General features: G+C 32.2%; 1 protein-coding gene and 1 long non-coding RNA gene across 6 annotated transcripts; one reads left to right on the top strand and one right to left on the bottom strand.

Annotated features, from left to right (window-relative positions):
* Positions 1-446: 446 nt before the first annotated feature.
* On the top strand, positions 447-18,048 carry LOC134270288 (uncharacterized). 5 transcript variants are annotated; one of them, XM_062752477.1, is made up of 11 exons: positions 567-683; positions 1,029-1,137; positions 4,047-4,158; positions 4,435-4,516; positions 7,080-7,183; positions 7,897-8,112; positions 8,302-8,439; positions 9,680-9,811; positions 10,329-10,355; positions 10,745-10,859; positions 17,814-18,048. In XM_062752477.1, exons 3-11 carry the CDS (start codon positions 4,125-4,127, stop codon positions 17,872-17,874), a joined length of 909 nt encoding a protein of 302 aa, XP_062608461.1. In that variant the 5' UTR covers positions 567-683; positions 1,029-1,137; positions 4,047-4,124; the 3' UTR covers positions 17,875-18,048. The 5 variants fall into 5 exon arrangements, with proteins under 5 accessions (XP_062608465.1, XP_062608461.1, XP_062608464.1 ...); XM_062752480.1 differs by having other exon boundaries at positions 4,047-4,152; XM_062752481.1 differs by lacking the exon at positions 7,897-8,112 and having other exon boundaries at positions 447-683.
* Positions 18,049-18,624: 576 nt separating this feature from the next.
* LOC134270285 (uncharacterized) lies at positions 18,625-20,910 on the bottom strand. Its single transcript, XR_009992768.1, has 4 exons — positions 20,773-20,910; positions 20,450-20,599; positions 19,069-19,174; positions 18,625-18,839 (listed from the first exon to the last, which is right to left on the bottom strand). It is a non-coding gene; the product is annotated as an uncharacterized LOC134270285 (long non-coding RNA).
* Between the last annotated feature and the right edge of the window lie 934 nt (positions 20,911-21,844).

The following is a 21,844-nucleotide window of genomic DNA, read 5'->3' on the forward strand; positions in this document are numbered from 1 at the left end:
ATTTTACATTTTCACATATTAAAATGTTCTCTCACATGTAAAGGCATAAATGATGAAAATATTTAATGAAACTTGCATCAAAGATTATTTTATATATATTAAATACACCCTAAGACCTATATCTTGTTGATTCGATTATATACTTCTAATAATACCAAGAACAAGTCACTGTAAGCCAGCTTGTAAAGCCTCTAATCGATGTGCCTTATACGCTGGATTGAAAATGTTTCATCAAAGCAACATTTAACCCTTTATGTACAGTGTTCTGCACAACAAATTCAAGACGATGTATAAAAAGCACAAGCAAATAGAAATATTGTTTCTTTAACATAATTTATATTGGTCGGGAAGTACATGCTTGCAAGACAAGCTACTAATTTTGAATTTTGGAGAATGTAGGTGCAATTTGAAAAAAATAAAAAGGAAAGTGTTTGATCTTGTTGGGGAAAAATCCTCGTGGAAATTGGTTCTTTGTGTCACCCAAAAAAGTTTATTTAGAAGATGCGTCAACTCTATCGATTTTAATTTTTAATGTACGGAAATACACCAGCCTTTTAAACGAACATCGTGTCGGTTCAATGCATTTGGGATATGACCCACATTTTGAAGCAAATGTAAACAACTAAAAAGAAAGACGTAGAATCCATTTAAAATATTTTGACGAAAATGGAATAAACTGTCTGGTATGTAAACCTATTTCTGAGACTAAAGCATAACCAGGATGAGATATTATACTATTATATAATAAAACTTGAATTTTTCAATTTATTAAACGACTCAACCTAAATAAACTAGATGATAGAAACATTTTCTTTTTTATGCATGTTTTATCGTTTAATTCACAAAAGTAATACATAGCTAATTTTTGTGCAAAACTTAAATACATTGACACATTAATCATATCTTGGAACATAACATTTAGCGAGCTCACCCTAGGTGCCTAGATATTTAATACTTATAAATGTTTTCATTTAATATTTTGAAAAAGGACAGTTAATATACTTTTTATCATGATATCTTTACAAAAGTGTTTTAATAAAAGCCTGCTCAATATCTCGGACAGTGAACGATCCTAAAGATTTGAACGATACAAATGTCTACAGAGGGCGTAAATACGGATTTATGGAAATACCAAAGGTAGGACTAGATTACTAGTATAGGAGTAAACATCCCTCTTTTCCAAACCCAACATGAGCCCTATACATCGGCCAGATATACGAGATATAAGAGAGGTGAAGCAGATGGGCGTGTACGTCTACGTGTGCCTGTAGGTAGAAAAATCCCCTGATTTACAGCGATTTACGTAATCAGTGTTACATACTATAATTCTACAATTTGTACACAACGCGTAAGTCAACAGAGGTGGGAGCTTGTAGCTTCTTTCACTCAAATTATTATAATAAGTATTTTGCAGGGGGTGTTTAATATGGAGGTGAGAATTTACTACGTACATCCACTGTATCTTTCTTAATCAAAGTCATGAATTTTTTTATACAAATGGATTGTAAAGTATCTTGCTGAAGTTACGTTTTTCATGTACTGGAAAACGTACAGTTTGTTAAACAGAACATTACGGTAATCATCCGTACTTGCAAAACCACTTCTAGGTTTGCATCCACAAGTAGACGTACACGGTCAAAGGCTTAGCCTCCCTATTCCGTAAAAAAGTATATCATATAAACAAACGCCTAACAACTTAACTAAGATGATACATATATGTTATTAAAACAGTAACTTGATCCGAAGGGTCGTATCACATCGAGTTGACAGGCGCGGATCATCAGATCTGACGAGACGCGAAGCGTCGAGTTTGATCTGATGATCCGAGCCTGTCAACGAGACGTGATACGGCTCTTCGGATCAAGTTACTGTTATAATGATAAATTTATTATATACCCCCTTATAACTAGCTAAATATAGCAGAATAAAACTTTAGAGATCAATTGTATAATATTTATCCATAAAACAAAGCATAATAACAAGGGACTTTTTAACGCGCAAGAAAAATAACGTCATGTTTTTGCGTACTACGTCATCAGTTTCAGAGAGTGGTGATATGGATTCAGAAAACCACAGTGTGGTGATCTGGAAAATCGTATCAAACTCTGTAAAATAAACACAGTAACAAAAACAAGGAAATTGATGGGTATATAATAAAATAAAGTACAATCTTATAAATAAAATATGGTTGAATATTGATTTTTCTATTCATAATTCATGGGTAAAATTGCAATGTATTTCAATTCACTATTGGAATACCCCTGAATTAATTATGAATTTGTTTTTTGTAAAATTGTTTTCATTTTACAATTGAAATTCCTTCCAACACCCCTAAATAGATATTGTATACATGGATATGTCAATCCTTTGTTAATGTGTTACCTTTTTATTGTTGATTGATTTAAAAAATCACTGTCAAGTTAATGGAATATGATTGGGGATTACGATTGTTGAAAAAATGGGATAATTTGCGTAACGGACAGAGCCATCGTCGCCAACCACGGCCAAAATGTACGCTCCTCTCCCATCTGGCCGTGGTTGAACGAGGAGAGAATTCGTCGAAGCTCATTAAAAAATTGACCAATGCGAGTAAAGAATAGTCGGACGATGAACTTATCGCGACCTTTCAATATCCAATCTCAGTATAGGAAATATTTCCTGTATACTGTTGACGTCAGTTGTTGATTTGGATTGCGATGGAAACAAAATTTGCCACTGACTGAATATGACGTCACAGTAGAGAGGCGTAGATATTCAAGATTACGACACTTTGTGATCAAGCAGCCACGGGTAGGAGAGAGCTATATATGCGGACTCCGGACCGTGGCTTGAGACGATAAGACAGAGCCCGTTCTGCATACATTATCCCATTTTTCAAACGATTGTTGATGTTCCTGACATACTCTATTAACTTGACAGCGACTCCACAAATTTACTTTTCATTGTGAAATAAAATCGTAAATTTAGATCTAAAAAATGTAGTCTAATATCAATAGGATTACACGAGGCATCGATCCCATCTCAATTTTAAGGACAGATGATACAAACAATTTTTTTCTTTGAAAAAGATTAAATATCATGTCACAAGTTAAGAAAAGTGGATGGTTCTTAGAATTTTTTCTCCGAAGAACTAGAATATGAAAAAGACTTGGAAAATATTAGTAATATTTCAATGAAAAAACAAATATAGACGAATCACATTTAGTAAAGGTTTACAGGTGAAAATAAATTTCAGAATATGTTATGTTGCTTAAAGTGTAATATAAACTTAAGAAAAATATACCGAGCCAGGTAAGTTTTATTAGGAAAAGCTAAATGGTAAAAATCAGCCTATGTGATATTGCCAATTTTTTGTCATTTCGATCTTCCTCTTAAAATTCACCTGGCTTGGTATATTTTTCTAAGGTTTATATTACACTTTTATCGCCAGGATAACATATTCTGAAATTTATTTTCACCTGTAAACCTTTACTGGGTGTGATTTGTCTATTTTCGTTTTTATATTGAAATATTAATAATATTTTCCAAATAAATTTCATTTTCCTGTTCTTCGGAGAAAAAATTTTAAGAACCATCCACTTTTCTTAACTTGTGACATGATATTTAATCTTTTTCAAAGAAAAAAATTGTTTGTATCATCTGTCCTTAATAGTCAACGCCTACTGACGTTAAACAACAACAACAACAACAAAAACCTAGCGAGATTTACATGCATATTAGACCTCCTTATTGTCTGACACAATGAAAAACACACGAAATTGAAAATGCACATTAGACTGTCTATTGCTTAGCTAAATTTGCATGCCAGAAAAATAATCAAGAAATCCAATCTACTAATATAATTTCCAAAGAGTTATCACACAAAAAACAAATAGAATGGAAATATTTCTATAATGCCTCATATAAGTCCACTGAGTAAATAGATATATTTCAAATATTTAAATACTGTACTTAAACATTTTCCAAAAAGGTACACAAAACTATTATCTGTAAACGTAATGTTTTTACCTCAAAGTAAAACTGGAAAGCTTTATATTATGTTTCAGAGGGCCTGTAAGAAGCAGTCAGTCGTAATAAGAAAGATAAGTTAAAAGAAAGAAAGTGAAGATAACTTATAAAGGGAAATGTCTACCTCTTACACATGGAGATCGGGTAAAAGTTTGTATTTAATACATAAACTATATCCGTACAAACTTATTTAAGCAATACAATGTAAGAAATATATATAAAAAATACATAAGTTTGAAGTTGCAGATTCTTTTTCAAAATACTAGTGGTATTCAAAACATTTTTTTATTATTAAACAGATAAGTTTCTTCTGTGTTTTATGTTCAGCAAAATTCAGCAAAACTGTCAGTTGATTACAGAAATATTTATAGATAAATTTATTAACAAATCTATGATATTTTTTCAATTATTTTTTTACCTTTTCAGGAAAAGCCCTACACAGTCTTTTATGTGTATGCTTCTTTCAAATCAGCGTATCCTATAGAGCTATTGGAATCAAACCAGTGATGTAAGGAATAATTACCAAATAATTATGCTAAATATATGCATTAATATAGTGCTTGGAGGTATTTCCTTTGACAACAAATATCATAAAAATGTCATTTTGTGGATGTTTAGCACAGCTTTACTTTTTTCATATAGCAATCATGTATATAAAATCACCTAGCTCAACAGTAAGTCTTTATGTTTCATTTTACTTCATAAAAATTACATAGTCTTCGACATGTGGATTATGTTTTGCTTGATGATTCGATAGCTGTTGTTTCCAACAAGTCTCACTTCTAAGGTAATCATAACACAAGTCTTGGATTTTGATTGATTGATTGATTGTATACTGTTTAACGTCCCTCCCCAGAATATTTCACTGATATGGAGACATCACCATTGCCGGTGAAGGGCTGCAAATTCAGGACTATGCTCGGCACTTACGGCCTTTGAGCAGGGAGGGATCTTTATCGTGCCACACCTGCTATGACACGGGGCCTCGTTTTTTATGGTCTCATCCGAAGGACCGCCCCATTTAGTCGCCTTTTACGACAAGCAAGGGGGTACTGAGGACCTATTCGAACCCGGATGCCCACGGGTCTCTTGGATTTTGAGTCAAAATGAATGTATTATATTTGAACCTTTTACTATCATGGTCCATCAAATTTCACTGTTTTCAATATGATATCTATGGAGATAACAAATAGTATGTAGGCTCAAAAGGCCATTAAAATATGCGCAGAACAAACACAGACCTAAAAAACATCAGAGGTGGGATCAGGTGCCATATTTCAGGTGAAATAAGCATCCCATATAAATCGGTCATGTCTTCCTTGTTACGACTGGAAAATAACAAAAAAAAAATTCATCTACATTTAAGTGTCTAAATAATGTCGAAACAATAAGTAAGAATAACAAAAGTCAGCATTTAAGATTATAATAAGATGCATTTGCTGACGAGGTCATTTTTTCGACAATACCTTTTTTTCGTTCCGTGTCCTTAGAAATACAAAAGATATACCGGGTATGACTCGTAAAGCACCAATTGACCTTTTTTAAACAATATTATTCATGTTGGAAATACTTATAAAGTTTGATACTGTTTTAAAGTAACTTCTAGAGACAGCATCGAAATTTACATCAAAAATATTTTCCGGAATTTGAAGCCTAATAGGATACAATAAATTAATATTCTTTTTTTAAAAAATCGAATCAATGTTCTCGATCGCAATATTTTTTTTAATTAGTTGTCATTTCTTTCCCTATCTGCCGTACATGACAGCCAAAATAACCTAACCCACCAAATTCAAGCATTTGTTACACTGTTATTAAACAACACATACTATTTAGATTTTGCAATCATGCTGTAAAGGGCCTAAATCATTAATGCAACAAAATATGATCATGAGGTAGCAGTTTTAATCATATATGGTCGGTTTTAAACGTTTTCTCGGACAAGGATATAGGAATGTATATGTATGTTGTTTATTCTCCATTTAAGAAGAAGGATATTGAGATAATGAATAGTATTCAATATCAAAGTCCATAAAACAATACAAATTAGGAGCAGAACAAACACGGACATCCGAAACATAAGAGATGGGATCAGGTGCCATGGAGGAGTGAGCATACCCTGCTGACACCTTTGTATAAATAATGGATCAACAATTAGTATGAAATACGTCAGTCAGCATTTGTCTCAATGATAAATTGTATTTGCTGACAAGGTCATCGCATCGACCAGCGAAGAGTTTACAATGTAACTATGAAGCGCCTTAAATTTGGACCTTTACTCGACACTCATGGCCTTTAAGAAGTGAGGAATCTCAGTAGTGCCAAGGCATACCGTACGTGACACGGGGTCTCAGTTAAGATTTCATCTGAAAAACTCGCAGTTTCACTTCATAGTGTCGGCAGAGCGCATTGTTCAGGAAAAGTTGAGGCTAAAACTCAAACCCATGACTCTCTGATCACTTAGCTAGCGCTCTACCGCGAAGGCTGCACAATGATTAAAATTTAAATCATTGTCTTAATCTTTTTTGTGTTATAAGAAGTAATAGCTTTATATTTATGGCATAGCCAAAACGGAAACCGAAATAGTTTTGTTTGTTTGTTTGCTTTCTTGTTTAACGTCCCTCAAGAGATTTTTTTCACTCATACTGGATACGCCACCACTTGCTGGTGGAAAGCTGCAAATTGTGTCCTATTCTCAGCACTAAGTACCATTGAGCAGTGATATTTCGTTTTCTTGCGAATGCCTAAGTCTCTGACATAGCGAAAAACAAAATCTCAGTTGCATCGACAGTCTTATTTGCCGGTTATAAGGTTTGTTCTACTTTATATAGTTCAGATTTTTTTTCATCCGACTCTTTATAACTCTAGACTAGAGATATTAAATATCATTATTTACTTTTGTTTAAAATCTAAGCTGATGTGATTATATTATTAGATATTGATAAAATTGAAAAAAAAAACCCAGACCTGAACTGTTATTTGATGTTAAGAGTTTTTGTTATCAAATGTGCTATATTCGTAATTATCTTTTGTGTTTATTTCAGTTTCATTTCGTTCTTTATTATTTTCAGGATGTGCGCACAGGATGTACTGGTTCTTATACAAAATATCAATGGTCCTCTTATATGCAACACACTCGGTGAAACACATATCAACTTTCATAATATAACTCAAGGTAATCATATTCTTATATTCCATGGAAAAAAGCACATTTTTAATTATGTTGAATTCATTTTGTACCTAAATAACATACCATTAAAACCTATTTAAGTAAAGAAGATATAAGGACTATAAACTTTGAAAATGAAATTATTTTCTTTGTGAAACCTCTGTTCCGTTGCTATCAACAAATATCGCATATATGTGTAGTGAATCTCATTAATTTCAATTCACGCAATAATCCTGATATATTGTGTATATTTCAATAAGACACAGATGTACATGCACTCCCTTTCTTACAACCTCACACAAACACTCTCAAACACACAATCACATACACACGTACTGCATCCCTAATGTCTCCAGAAGAAAAAAAGGAAATTCGGTTAATTAAAATAATTTACTGAAAGAAGTGTCAAAAACAGAGTAATAATCATGAGCCAACGCTGCATCCTAAAAAATCTTATTGATTTCATTCCCAAAGTAATTTTGTTATCTTGAAAAAAATATATTAAAAAACAATATTTATGAGAAAATTATTCACTTAAAACGAAAAAAAATATGAATTCTTTACATAAATTCTTAAAACTTGTTTTCGTGAGATGTTATGTTTCCAAAATTTTAGTATTTTTACTGCATTGCACCTGACTTCATGTTTACTTGATGTCTGTTTATTCTACAGACAAAACTTGTATATAATGATAAATTAACAAAGTTTTATTTTTAAAGATGATGGCAATTGTACGATTCCGTGTTCTGTGACAGCTGTTGTTCGCTTGAAGAACGAAAATGATAGGTGTTATATCCGTTCATTTTGGGGAAAACCACCCAAACCTCTAGGGAAAGAAATTGGATTTTTCTATTTCTCACAACCGTTCTGTTGCAATAATTTTCGACCACATAGATATGTTAAAATACAAGGACACTGCGATTTTAACATTTACCGTACGTACAGTGTATATGATATGTAAAGAAATTGAGTAATATTATGAGTAAACTTTTGCAATATATAATATGTATTTTTAAAGACTTTAACAACCATATAATGTGAAACTGACTGTGTTCTATGCATTGTTTTAAGAAGTTTGAGACAGAATGATTAATTAATCAAAAATGTTTTCAAAAAAACTGTAGATAAGACAAATGCGCAGTTTGGAGAAATATGCACTTCCGAAGAACAATGCCACAACACAAGCAGTTTACTTAGATGTGTAATGAATCGCTGTTTGTGTGAAGAAGGATATATTGAATATTATAACCAATGTGTTCGTGGTACGTGGTAAATATCTTCACATTTGTTGGGTAAAATTATCAGTATAAATTTCAACTTGTAGATGCTACTATTAGTATTTCTATATAACAATGAACATTGCGAGGGAAATCCCATTTTATAGGCTTTTAACTCACCTGAGTCAAACACTCACGTGAGTCTTTTATGATCAAAAATTGTACGTTATCCATTGTTGCTGTTGATGTCTTTGTTGTTTGTTTTGGCTTTATATTTCCGACTCTCTTTTGAAAACTAATGATCCAATTTAATAAGAAAATTGCCAAACGGTATACTTGTTAATGTTTGTTCAGATAAAGAGACACCCCCTCCCCCGACTTTTTGAAATATAGTAAAATATAATAATTGTAAATTCTGTGAGTAAATTAAAAATAAGTTTTTTAAAAGATCCCTTTCACGAAATATTATTCTCAATTTTGTAAAGACGACTAAAATTTTATTTCAGTTTTGTCATATTACTAGTGTGTTTGGATCCCCCCTCACTTTTGAAAAGTTTATTTTAATTATTATCATTTTGTTTTCTTTTTGCTCAGATATAGGGTTGTGAATAGCTATAGCTCCCCACTAACTCAAAAAGTTGCTTTATGCCCCGAATATCAAAATTGTACTATTAAAAACATGAAAAAGATTTTTAAAATGGATCAAATTAGAAAGATTTTTGGATTGCAAAAGTCTTGTTTTACTTTGAATCCCTTCAAGTAGTATAGATTAAGGTTTGTCCAGGGACCCGACAGATAATCGACGATTGAAGAAAAGAAAAGTCTATCTAGTGAAATATTTATTAAGGATTTTCATGTAGTGTAGAATCGAGACTATGTAAACCACGCCCACTGGAATTGAATCGGGCCGCAAAAGAAGATCAAACGTGCAGAGTAAAATCTTGAAAAACTTCATAACCAATTATTAAGAGAAATTTATATATATCATTTTCAGTTTTTGTAGATTCGAATTTTATTCTCATCATACCATTCCCCTTAAGTAATTATGACCAAATACATAAATGTATACATGTTTATATTTAAACTTTTCAATACTAAACTGATTTCTCCTTCATCAAGATGATCATACATGTAGCTAATCAGCTGAAATCAGCCTCTTTTAAAATAAAATTAATGTTATACATGTATTAAATATTTTTATAACATGTTGCTGCATTATTATTTGTATTATTATCAACATAAATATTATATTGATTTTACGTTTACCTGACTTTCTTTATAAAAGGCCTTCCATATGGAGAAGAATGCGAAATCAACGAACAGTGCATTTTTATTGGAGGAGTTTGTTCAAGAAACAAAACCTGCGCCTGTAAAAATAACCAAATTTACAATGTCGAGGAGAAAATTTGTTATGAAGGTCAGTCCTACTGAAAAAGAAAGGTTTGTTTACTAGTACGAGTATTATGAACAGTATGCAAGATCGAAACATGCAATTCAAAATAGGAACAAAGCAAACATGGACCTCCAAAACATCAGATGTGGGAACAGGTGCCACAGAGCACAGATGTGAGAGCATCCCTTGCAGATTGGTCACATACACACACTGTGAACATTTGACTCAATACATTGTATTTGCTGACAAGGTCATTGTACATGTATCGACCATAGAACTTACCTAATGATGACTTGAAACGAGAATGCTAAAAATATTGTTTCATCAACCAGTTTGTCAATTCTTCGTTTTAGAAAATGCTCATACGTAAAGCATGCACTTGTGAATTCTTTATAAAAAATAAATATGTCCTTATGAAAATGATTAAATCCTCTGTACTGATGAACCTGTGTTTTTTATTACTTTTATTATCAACACAATTTTGCAATCACTCTTATTTTTTCTGTAATAAAAGTTGTAATTTTTGTCTTTTTTCTTCAAGGAAACAAAGAGCCGTCATCAGACAAAGGTAACTTACATTTACATTCATTTATGCTGAAAATAAGGAAGTCTGTATTTTAGATATTTCATATTAAGATATTGGATTTTTTCATTATCATGTTATTTACATGTAATTGAGTGCAGGGAATGATTTTACAATTTCAAGATAATGCTAATACTTTTTAATTTATCATATCAAAACATATTGAAAGAAGATATTTCGCACTTTTGCTTATTTTTCTTGATAGTTATAATTAAATTTAAATCTTTTAATCGATAAACATGTTTTAATTTAAATGTTGGTGTGTTTATAATTTTTATTTTAAAGAAAGTCATATTTTTATGGTTTTGATTTTTAGTATTAAGTTGCAGAGATACACATTTATTCATTTGACTGCTATGATTTGTGTTCTTTAGTTAAAAGGATACTTGGCGCTGCAGTAGGATCTGCATTTTCTGGTTTAATTGTTGGTCTTTTGGTTGGCCTTATCACAATGTATCTTATCCTTAAAAGATTTGGACAATTAAACAGGTACGTTTAAATTATGAAAGGGTTGCAATATAATATCTCAAGTTTCCCTCTTTATCATATGTTTATTCAATGAATTTAGATTTTATATTCCGCAGTTCTGACGTTACATAAGGTTTAGAATGATAGTGATGAAGTAAAATCCATTGTAGATCATAAATAGTGATAGATTAAACTTGAAATAAGCAAAATCACGTGTGATTTCTGTTTGATGTGATTTTCCTCCAATTCGTTTCTGGGGTCTCCATATGAGTGAAAAATTATCGGGAGGGAATACAATCAAATAAGCAATCCATCACTGACAACAAGAGGCCCATGGACCACATCATTCAGCTAATCCATGTGGCTGGGAAAAAAGAAAAATTAATCCAGTTTTGAAAAGCTAAAATGTCTGTGGTCTAAACTCCCCCTGAAAGGGATAAAGGAGGATAATTTGAATTAACTTAAATCGACTAAGGATGCATACATATTTCTTTGACTTACTGTGGCCTTTCCTCCTTAAAGTTCAAAATTTCATTTTTGCAACATCCTACCCCTGGGTGTAATGATTTAAAGAAGTGTTAATCTTCACTACCTGGGGTTGCTCCCATATGACTATTTATGGCTTTACTGTTCTTCAAAAGAACATTTTTCAAGATTTTTCCTATATATTCTTATGTCAAACTTTGATCGTCCGTTGTTGCCCCACCCTACCCAAAGTGGGCATGAATTGAATAGATTTAAATTTACACTACCTGAGGTTGCTTCCATATCAATATGTCCACTCATGACTCTGTTGTTCTTGAGAAGTTCCTAAAAGATGTATCAAAATAGGAGGGTTGTTCAGAAAGTTCGTGAACTAGCGTATAGAATTAAAATTAAGATATATTGAATTTTTCTACGTTCAATTAGCAGCATCTTTTTTTTTATTTTTTTTTTAAATTAACTATACATCGTTAGTTTTGTGATTCAATGAGTTATTGATGTGTTTTAAAGTTATGGTATGTCCATCGTCGCAACCTCGAAAGTTACATTTTTCAACCGAAGTGCGACTGAGAAAAAAAGTTTTTTTTTTAAAATAAGCATTGTCATCCAAATATTCCGTTGATTCTGTCATGCAGTATAACGCAATTGTACCGTAAATTAAACCTGCAATCTTTACCCTATTTCTTTTAAATTTTGTAGTGAATTATATATGAAAAATCAAAACAAATTAGTAGTATAATGACGTCTTAAAGGGGATACGTATCTATAAAGTTTCAACCCCTAGCTATAGCAAAAACAGGCACAGATCTAGGAAATATTTAAATGGGATAATAAAGTTAATTCGAAGAACTTGTTTATAAATGCCAAAAAAGATTAGTCAAAGGACAGATGTAAGAGTTCATGGCGATTTTTTGTAAGGGTGTTCAAAGTTTGTCCCGTCGAAAAGTGACATTGATCATGAGTAGTAATTTCTGAAGATTTATGAGGTATATGAACTACAGCGATTCACGCCGGCATATTTATCATGAAGCGCGAACGCGCCTCATGAAATATGCCTATAAAGACGAATAATGCCCCCAATCGAATAATGACCGGGGGTCATTTTTCGAAAGCGAAAAATGACCCCCGGTCATTATTCGACGAAGAAAAATGACCCTTTGCCCGTAGAAAAAGTGTCACCACCCTGAACTTTGCAGAACCCGCGTGAAGAAAAATGACCTCCGTAGAAAAATGACTCCATGTGAATTAAAGCTGAAATTGTTAGGGGGCAAAAAAAAAATGATGAAGAAGTATATTGGCCATAATGCACACATAAAATAATGACCCCTAGGACACTTTTTCTACAAAAAATGATTTTTTTCTACGGATAGGGAGTCATTTTTTGTCGTTGAAAAATGACCCCGGTCATTATTCGATGCATATGGTAGTCATCATTCGTTTTTACACCGGCGAGAATCGTCGTAGTTCATAACCTCATGGATCTTCAAAAATTCTTAATCATATGCATAAAAATCAGCTGTTCATGGCATTGTAAAATCAAATCCATATTATCTCTTTTATGAAATCCAAGGATAAGTGTATGAGAAAGAAAATGTTGACCTCGAAGAACAATGAAAAATGAAATTAAATGGCGACTGCGCCGTGTGACCATATAATGTTTTTTATTTTAAGATGATTTGATAAATACTTACTGTATTAAGGTAACACTGTCCTCATTTCTTTAATTTTGTTGTATGATGATCCTTAAAAAATTGTAAGCTTAGACTTCATAGTATTAATTTAATCACATTAGTCCACGAACTTTTCAAAAAATTCCTCGCATACGTAAATGTAAAATCTTGATTATCCATTAAAGTCCCATCCTACCTCTGGAGGCTATGATTTGACCAATTTTTAATCTTCATTTCCTGAGGATGCTTCCATATAAATATCGCAGCTAGGATAAGGCTGTCCGTAAAATATCTAACTGTTCAAACTGTAGTAACTTCTCTGAACTACCTAGATATGACGTCATAATAGAATATGACGTCAAGTTACTGCATACTTGAGCTGACATGACGGGGAAAGTGTCATAATTATTACACGGCATGTAGATTTATTATGGGGATTTGTGTTTAAATTCAATAGAAGGGTTTGTTTTTTAAGCTTGTATGTGTTGTTATAATGTTTAACATTTGATATTTGATTATCTCTATTCCTTTTATTTGTTCGATATGCATACATTCAAGCAATAGCAAAAAATTATGTTTGAAACGCTCCCCTAACACTTCCGTAGACAAAGTTAGAATTTATGAATCGTGTTTATATTGGACTAGCACAAGTGAAAGACAAGGATAAATTGAAGATATTCTGCGTGAATCTGAAAGAGAAGTATGTCCTCTAACTGAATTTTGCTGGGGGATCGTATGTAGTTTATCCGTTTTTGTATAAATCGCGATAAAGAGTGGAAAATACCCCTTCTTACGTTGGTAATTTTAATTTATCGTAAAATATTTTCTTAAGAAGAAAAAATTAAACCTGCCCCCAGCAGTTTTTAGGTACCATGGGTCACGATGAATAGATCTATGTAACAAACTTTGCACAATAATTGTGTTATGCACTTGTGCCGATGCGATTTTTGTGCAACATTTAAGAATATCAAAAATGTCCGTCACATGATCAACACAGTCATCTGACATCACAGAAATGTTTTATTATAATACCTGATTAAACTGTTATCTCAAGTTGACGACAATTTCAAACAAGGATAACATATTGAAATTAAAATTTAGCTCAAAATAAAATTTATATTTTTTAGACATTTTAAGCCTTCGGACAGCCTTATCATTACTGCGATGATCAATTGTGGCTTTGTTGTTCTTTCAAGAGAAAAAAAAATTAAATTACTTTTCCTGTATATTTCTATTTCAAAATTTGATCATTCGTTTTGGCCCCAACCTATCCCCAGAAATTATGATTTGAACAAACTTTAATCTACACAATCTGAGGATGTTCCCATATAAATATGACAATTCATAGCTTTGTTGTTCTTGAGAAGAAATAATTTTAAAGCCTTTTCTTATAAATGGAAACTCACATATTTGAACTCACAGCATATTCTGAGTAAGATCATTTTATCAATGAAAGTTGCTATACTGACTAAAATTTTTATGTTTATGTGTTTTCAGAAGTAATCATATGTAATCAGCATTCAGCAAATTTCTTTTTTTGTTTTTGACGGTGTATACAACGAAAATTTCAATCGCAATCTGTCTGACATGTTCCGTACCATCAGTGTTTTGATTCAACATTAAAACTACTGTTTACTTCTTTTGCCTAGTTAACTAACATATGCATGTAATACTGCTGATAATTGAGCTGACCGCTCGAAGTGGATTCATCTTCCTTAACAAAAAATACTATAATAGACCCTTTCACGATAACTGCGGTACTACTCTTTTGCAGGAAAAAATGACATATTTTTGCGAAATATGACGTAAAAGCAATTGTCTTATTATCTATCAACAAAAATTTCGCCAAACGTTAGTAATTTGCCCTGCAAAAGAGTAGTACCGCAGTTATCGCGAGGGGGCTGATTAGCTATAGTTTACTATAGTCGTCAAAAACTTTATCGAAAACTTTGACACTTTCAGACAGACAGACATTCTTTATTTCCTCTACAGTATAGAGACTGGTCATATCATATTGATAAACATTTAGCGACAACAGTGCATTAAATAATTATATATGTACAAGTGCATTGAGCAAAAGAGTTCATGAGCTTTTTTTTTCTTTACAATGAAACTCGATAAGTTTTTTTATCTTTAACTATAAAAGAGTTTTCATGTTCTTCAACATTACTGTGATGCCGGAAGATACCGACAATACAAAGGTTGTCCATTCCTCTTCTGGGATAGTTCCATCCTTTCTAGAACCTAGAAGAATATTCACCATAGTAGTTTCGGGCAAGTGTTCGAGATCGACATATGTGTTCACTGATAAACAATTAACGATCAGGGTTATGAGGTGTTCGCAGCTTTTGTACAGATTCAAACAGTCTAAGATGAAGTGTTCACGATATTCTGTGTACTTCTTTTGCATAATTTGCATAATACTTCTTCTGTCTCATATGTAATTGAAAGATTTATGAGTTCGAATAGTTTCCAGGTAAACTTCGGGTGTACAAGGCTGAGTGTCCAAAGCGGATGAAGTGTAAGTTCTTGATGTATATCTGCAAAACGATTTAGTTCTGGTCGATATCCAAGTGAAGCCCTCCATTCATTATAAGAAGAATGGTTTATGAGATTGTTGATGTACTGATTCCAATTAAGTTTTCATAATCTTATAAATACAGTCTAAAATCCGCGTTTCTTCTGAAGAGTATTATCGGAAAAGGAACACAACCTTGCAATAAACAGACGCTTAGAAAATAAAGTGTAGCTAGAGCTAGATCTACAGAGATGATTCCATGGTGTCGTCAGCAAGGATGACGCAAGGAACATGAAGATCGCAAACTCGCAAAACCGATATTGAGATGATCTAATTTATGTATAAGGTCGTCAATCATAAGTAAAAAGAACTAAGAGAACAAGACCCGTCCTTGCCCAACGTCTTGTTGTAAAACATATTCCTCTGACATGTTTCCATCATATAATATACGAGAGGTTGTGTTGTGAAACGAGTCAAAAAGAAGACGCCATCCTTTTCCATTTATACCAATGTGAAACAGTTTATAGAACAAACCCGTGTGCCACGTACAAGCTGTTGAAGGCCTTCTCGTTATCCAAAAATGCTACGTACAAATCTGAATCTCTTTCTAGATAGTGATTCACAGTTTCGGTTAAGACAAATGCTGCCATTTAACTACCGCATCTTGGTCTAAATCCTTATTTTAGAGGATGGACAAAGCTTTTTTTGATGCTGTAATTTTGTATTCTTGCGTATAGTATGTTTTTAAAGAGTTTTTGTAAAACATACATAAGAGTTATATCGCTATTCTCATCTAATTTGTCTTTATTACCTCCATTGAAATGGGCAATTGTCACTCCTTTTTTAAATTGACGAGGATAACTTTCTGTTTCCATGACTGCGTTGAATAAATTCACAAGGTGTGTGAGTAGGATATCTTCCGCATGCGTGATATGTTCTGCTACAATCCCATCAAATCCTGGAGCTTTGCAGTTTTGCATTTTACGTAGTGCTGAAGTGACTTCATTTGCGGTTATGTATACTACGCTTATACTATCGCAATTATCCTTTGAAATCGCGTGTATTTTAGAAACTTCTTACATATTGTATTCTCAAATTCATGATCAAAAGATTGATCTTGTTTTATGTGTGTATACCAAGCATTCCAAATAATATCATGAACTCAACGATTTCTCCATTGACATGCAGTTCGTGAGATGTCCATGATTTCTTGTTACGGCGTCTTATAGTCCGGTAGAACAACCCTATGTCTATCTCTGGTGTTTCTTGTAAATGTTCAAACTGTTCTTTTTCATATTGCCTTCGGGCCTGCTAAAGGGCATTGTAAACTGGCGCTTTGCTTGCTTGTAGACTCTGTATGAAGGGTGTTCTTTGCTTCGGGTTGGCCATCATCTACGCAGGATTTCCTTTTCTCTCTATTTTTGATATGTAGTTCCTTTATACTTCCATGATTGCAGTACGGTTTAAGGTAGATTTTGAAAATTTTTATCGAAAACTTTGATACTAAAAAAACTTTATCAAAAATTGGATAATTTGATACTTCGAAAAACTTTATCGAAGACTTTGACACTTTGAAAAAGTTTATTGAAAATCTCGACACTTTAAAAATTTTTATTGAAAAATTCTGACACTTTCAAAAACTTTATCGAAAACTTTTGTATAATTTGGTGAAAACTTTGCCACATAAAAAAACTTTTTTATAAACATTGACACCTTGAAAAACTTTATCAAAACACTTTGAAAAACTTTAGCGAAAACTTTTACACTTTGAAATAATTTTGCGAAAACTTTGACACTTTGAAAAACTTTGACGAAAACTCTTACACTTTGAAAAACTGTGACGAAAACCTTGACACTTTGAAAAACATGGGCGAAAACTTTGACACTTTGATTTACTGTTATCTATAGTAAATTATACTTAACAATTGTATTTTTTGTTAGGGTTTCTAGACTGCTGATTCCGGCTTTTCCGTCCTATGGATCCTTGTTTTTGATCTGTTCTTGTTTTCTATACTCAACTTGATTTAGTAAACTATTAATGGTTTGATATTTTTTTTAATCTTTTATGTGTTGATATGTGAGAAAATTATTATATGTAAAAAAAAAAAAACTTGTGTAAGTGGAGAGAACATTTTATTCATCCAGATCCATTGATCATATTCTATGTTGCTAGTTATACTAGTGGCAGTTCGTTTCGTCCGTTACACCGTTTGAGCAGTTGAACTTAAACGAAACAATAGAGAACGAATTTGGATTTTTTTTTTTTACATATTACTAATCATGATCATGTTTGCTGTATTTTAGGAACAATAGTGTAATGATGTCAGCTCTGGAGGATGTATCTTCTACAGATGAAGATCGTTGACATTTTAATGTATTAACTGTAGAAGTAGCATATTTATGTGGATAAAGATACGCAATGAGAGGCGATTCTATAAAATATTGAATTTGTGGTGATAAATATCGATTTAAAAATTTCTTTTTTAGCTTAGTTCAAAGGGGTGCAAAAAATAGATAATAAAACATCCAAAATAGTGTTTTAATTATTCGTTTTTCATTGTTCCGGTCCCTGGGAGTGATGCATGATTTAACCAAAACAAAATTAATCATTTCTGGCCTCCAACACCCTGTAAAAAGGTTGCCCCTGGGTCTGTTTCTAAGAAGTTTAGGACTAGTGCTTTTTGAAAAAAAAAGTTACGACACATACGGATGTACACATTTTTTAAAATCAAATGCTAAGTGACGTTTTTCTAAGTAATACAGTAGTTTGGTCATTAATTTATATACGCTGAAACTACGGATTTTCCGGTTTTTCTCAATCATGAGAAGGAATACTTGATGATTATGATCAGTTAACAGGGGATGCTAACTCCTCCATGGAACCTCATTCAAACTCTACTCTTTGTCTGCATCAGGTAAACAATAAGATACCCGAATTTCTCAAGAAAGAGCCGACTGGTAAAAATGAGATTTGTTATAATAATATAAAATCTTAATTGAGGACTAGAAAACGTTTACAGTCTTTCAAAAAATAAAAATATTATAAAAATCAGTTTTATGCAAGTGCTTTAGATACACATGTACATATATAATTATATCATTGGTTGATAACATACTAATCCTTACAATATAAATGTAAACAAAGAAATGAAATGTGTTTAAGTTTGATTTTATTAGAATAAAATGAAACAGATATGGAACATTCACCATTACAACAAAACTCCTTTTTTAGAGTTATTATCAACGTAAAAGTAAGTCGTTTAAGTTGATGTTTCCAACTGCAGAGGACCAATCACCAAACACTTGATAATCATAATTAAATTTTTGTTCCTGAAAAAATCATTTTAATTAGCTCAAGTCAATGATGTAAAATAATTTAAAACTGGATAATTATTTTAAAAAAAAAACTTTTTTTTCAATTCTTACAGTTTGACAAAGAAAACAATTTTTACATTTCAAGAATTAGGAATTTATTTTATTTCAACCAAGTTTGTTATAAATTTGCTAATAACAGATCAATGTTTGGTTATATTTTTATATGGGAGGCCTAGTATCTCACCTTTATGTTTTTCTTAGAGTAATGAACATTAAGACAAATCCCGTGAAAACACCAATAACTAGTCCAGGAATACCAGTTGCTATAACAATGCCAAGTACCTGTACATCTAATTGATAAAGATAAAATAATAATAAATAAATTAATAAATTAAGTATAATGTATATAAAGTAGTATGCACATTTTATTCCGTAGATTTTTCGGGTTTCGAACAAATAAGAAAAAAAAACTTCCTTGTAATATACATAGTAAGATTCTAATTATATTTTAATGTCTACTTGTCTGTTTGTCCGTCCAGCAGTATAGATGTCTTTCTGACTATCTAGCTGTCCGTCTACCTGTCTTTATTTATCTCCGTCTGTAACACTTTCGTTTACATGCGATATCTCGAGAAGCCTTTCAGCTTCTGTAATGCAATTTTAGATGACCTTAAAGTAGCATATTGATTATGAAATCAAAATGTTACCGTAGATGCTAAACTAGAATCTAGAGGCTAAACTAGACACACTGTTTCTTATTAAATGTTTTCAAATAAAATCATAACAATGTCGCTCGTGATGTAAACATGTATAGTGAAATACCATTTGCATTAAAATCTTCTCACCGTGAAATTCCTCCATTGACGAGGGAAAAGATAATCGCTTATCATGTAAGATGTCCCTGGTGCAAATCATTATTTTCTAATTTACTTACTGATAGTTTTTAGCATATGAAATAAGAAAATATGACTTATGTCGTATATGAGCTATTATTACACTATGTACATATCTTACATTAAAATATATGTTCTCGCGAACAAATTGTAATGAATAAGCAGTCAAATATTTTAAAACGACGTAATGACAAACAAGATGATGACACCAAATTATCTGCATTTTAGATTAAAATCATCATTTTCTACGTTCTATGGTTGATACTATGACCTTGTTAGCAAATACAATTTATCATTGAATCAAATGACGACTGACAATTTTCATACTTATTAATAGTCCATTATTTTACACTGAATTGACGACGGATTTTCCTGTTATATTCTGATCACTACAAAGAACACACCGCGGGTATGAGGGGTCGGCTGGGGATGTTCATTCCTGTATGGCACCTGATCCCACCTCTAATGTTTTCGGTGTCTTAATTTGTTCTGCACCTATTTTGTATTGTTTTATGGATTTTGATCTTGAGTACTGTTCGTTAAACCGCCAATTATTATGCAAATCATTAGATTGGGAAGAGGGATACAAACACTCCCATCCCAATCTGAACACCCTCTTCTTTCCTTAAGTTTTTTATTCTTATGCCATGGGCACAAATTCTTTAAACTGGCTCGTTTATCTCAATATATAAGTTTAGTCGAAAAGACTATTTTTAATTCCTTTAGGATTACCTTGATAACAATGCTTTTTGTCAGTATTGTAAAAGAAACCAGGTCGACAAGAGCATGTTTGGCTTCTTGAACAGACTCCTCCATAAAAATTATATTGCTCGCTGAATAGGCATTCTTCTCCATATGAAGCACCTCTTTCATGGATGGAATCTAAAAATATTTTAGCAATAACGAATAAAAATAATAATTTTAAAAGATAATAAAAGTTAAAGACGTGAAAACAATGTTCGTAATGTGAACCTTTATGCCTATCTTTGAACAACAAATTGATAATTCATTTACTAGGAAAATATATACGAAATATAACAATGTTGTCAACAAACCAGGAACACATTTATCCATAAAAGTATATCCTATAAATCTTTCTTCACATGCGCAGCGATTGTTTGAACATTTTCGGCGTCCCTTTGAATTATGGCATTGTTCGTCTGAAAAGCATGTTTCTCCAAGCTTCAAGTTTCTTTTATCTACAATCAAGTTGAGATAAAGTTGTGGTTTCAATGTTTGCAATGGCAAGAAGGAAAAATCGACTTCGTAGTAAGATGTATAAATAATTTTATTTTTGTATAATTATAATGTGTAATATTTTGTGCAGATTCATATTTAATTCTCTCATAATGATTGGGCATTTCATGAAAAGTAAAAAGGAAAACTTGGGCATTTTGTATTGCCCTGTGAATTTCTGAAATATCAGTGTAAACAAGGAGGACTTCTTGTGACTTAACCACACCCCTTCGCCATCTTTTTCTGTATACTTGTTTGCACCATTGTCAACATTAGGAAGGATATAATTTGTGTAACATACAACGACTGCTAGCGCTGTGCCTTGTATGTAAATATGCTAATTTTGTTCCTCTGTGAATTTTATCCAATAATTCTTTTTACGCCCCCTGGATCGAAAAATTCCGGGGATATTTTTTGGTCCTCTCTGTCTGAGTGTCTGTTTGTCTATGCTTTCTTTTGGTCTTTTGTAAACGTTTACGTAGACAATAACTACTAGTATTGTGTGGTTCATAAGTTATAATTTTTATATTTTACAGGTGTATTCCATGTGACAAGACCTTTCTATTGGTACCACCATATTTTATCTCATGACATTGACTTTACAGCTTGACCTACTTTTACAAAAATACTAAACATAAATCTTGACCATTCCTTTAAATGATTTGACCTTGACATAGGTATTTCATCCACTTTTTAAAAACTGTAACCTAAGTCATAACTTTTGAACAGTTATTACTAGTGTTTTTATATTTCACAGGTGTATTTCCTGTAACAAGATCTTCCTTTGAGTATGAACATTATTTTACAATAATATAATAATAATAATGACTGTTTTAGCGCTTTTCTAGCATAAATGCTACTCAAAGCGTTTTTACAATGCATTATGAACCC

Source organism: Saccostrea cucullata, unplaced genomic scaffold (assembly GCF_032062105.1).
Source record: "Saccostrea cucullata isolate Sc308-1 unplaced genomic scaffold, CSIRO_AGI_Scuc_v1 ctg4859, whole genome shotgun sequence".
Taxonomy (NCBI): domain Eukaryota; kingdom Metazoa; phylum Mollusca; class Bivalvia; order Ostreida; family Ostreidae; genus Saccostrea; species Saccostrea cuccullata.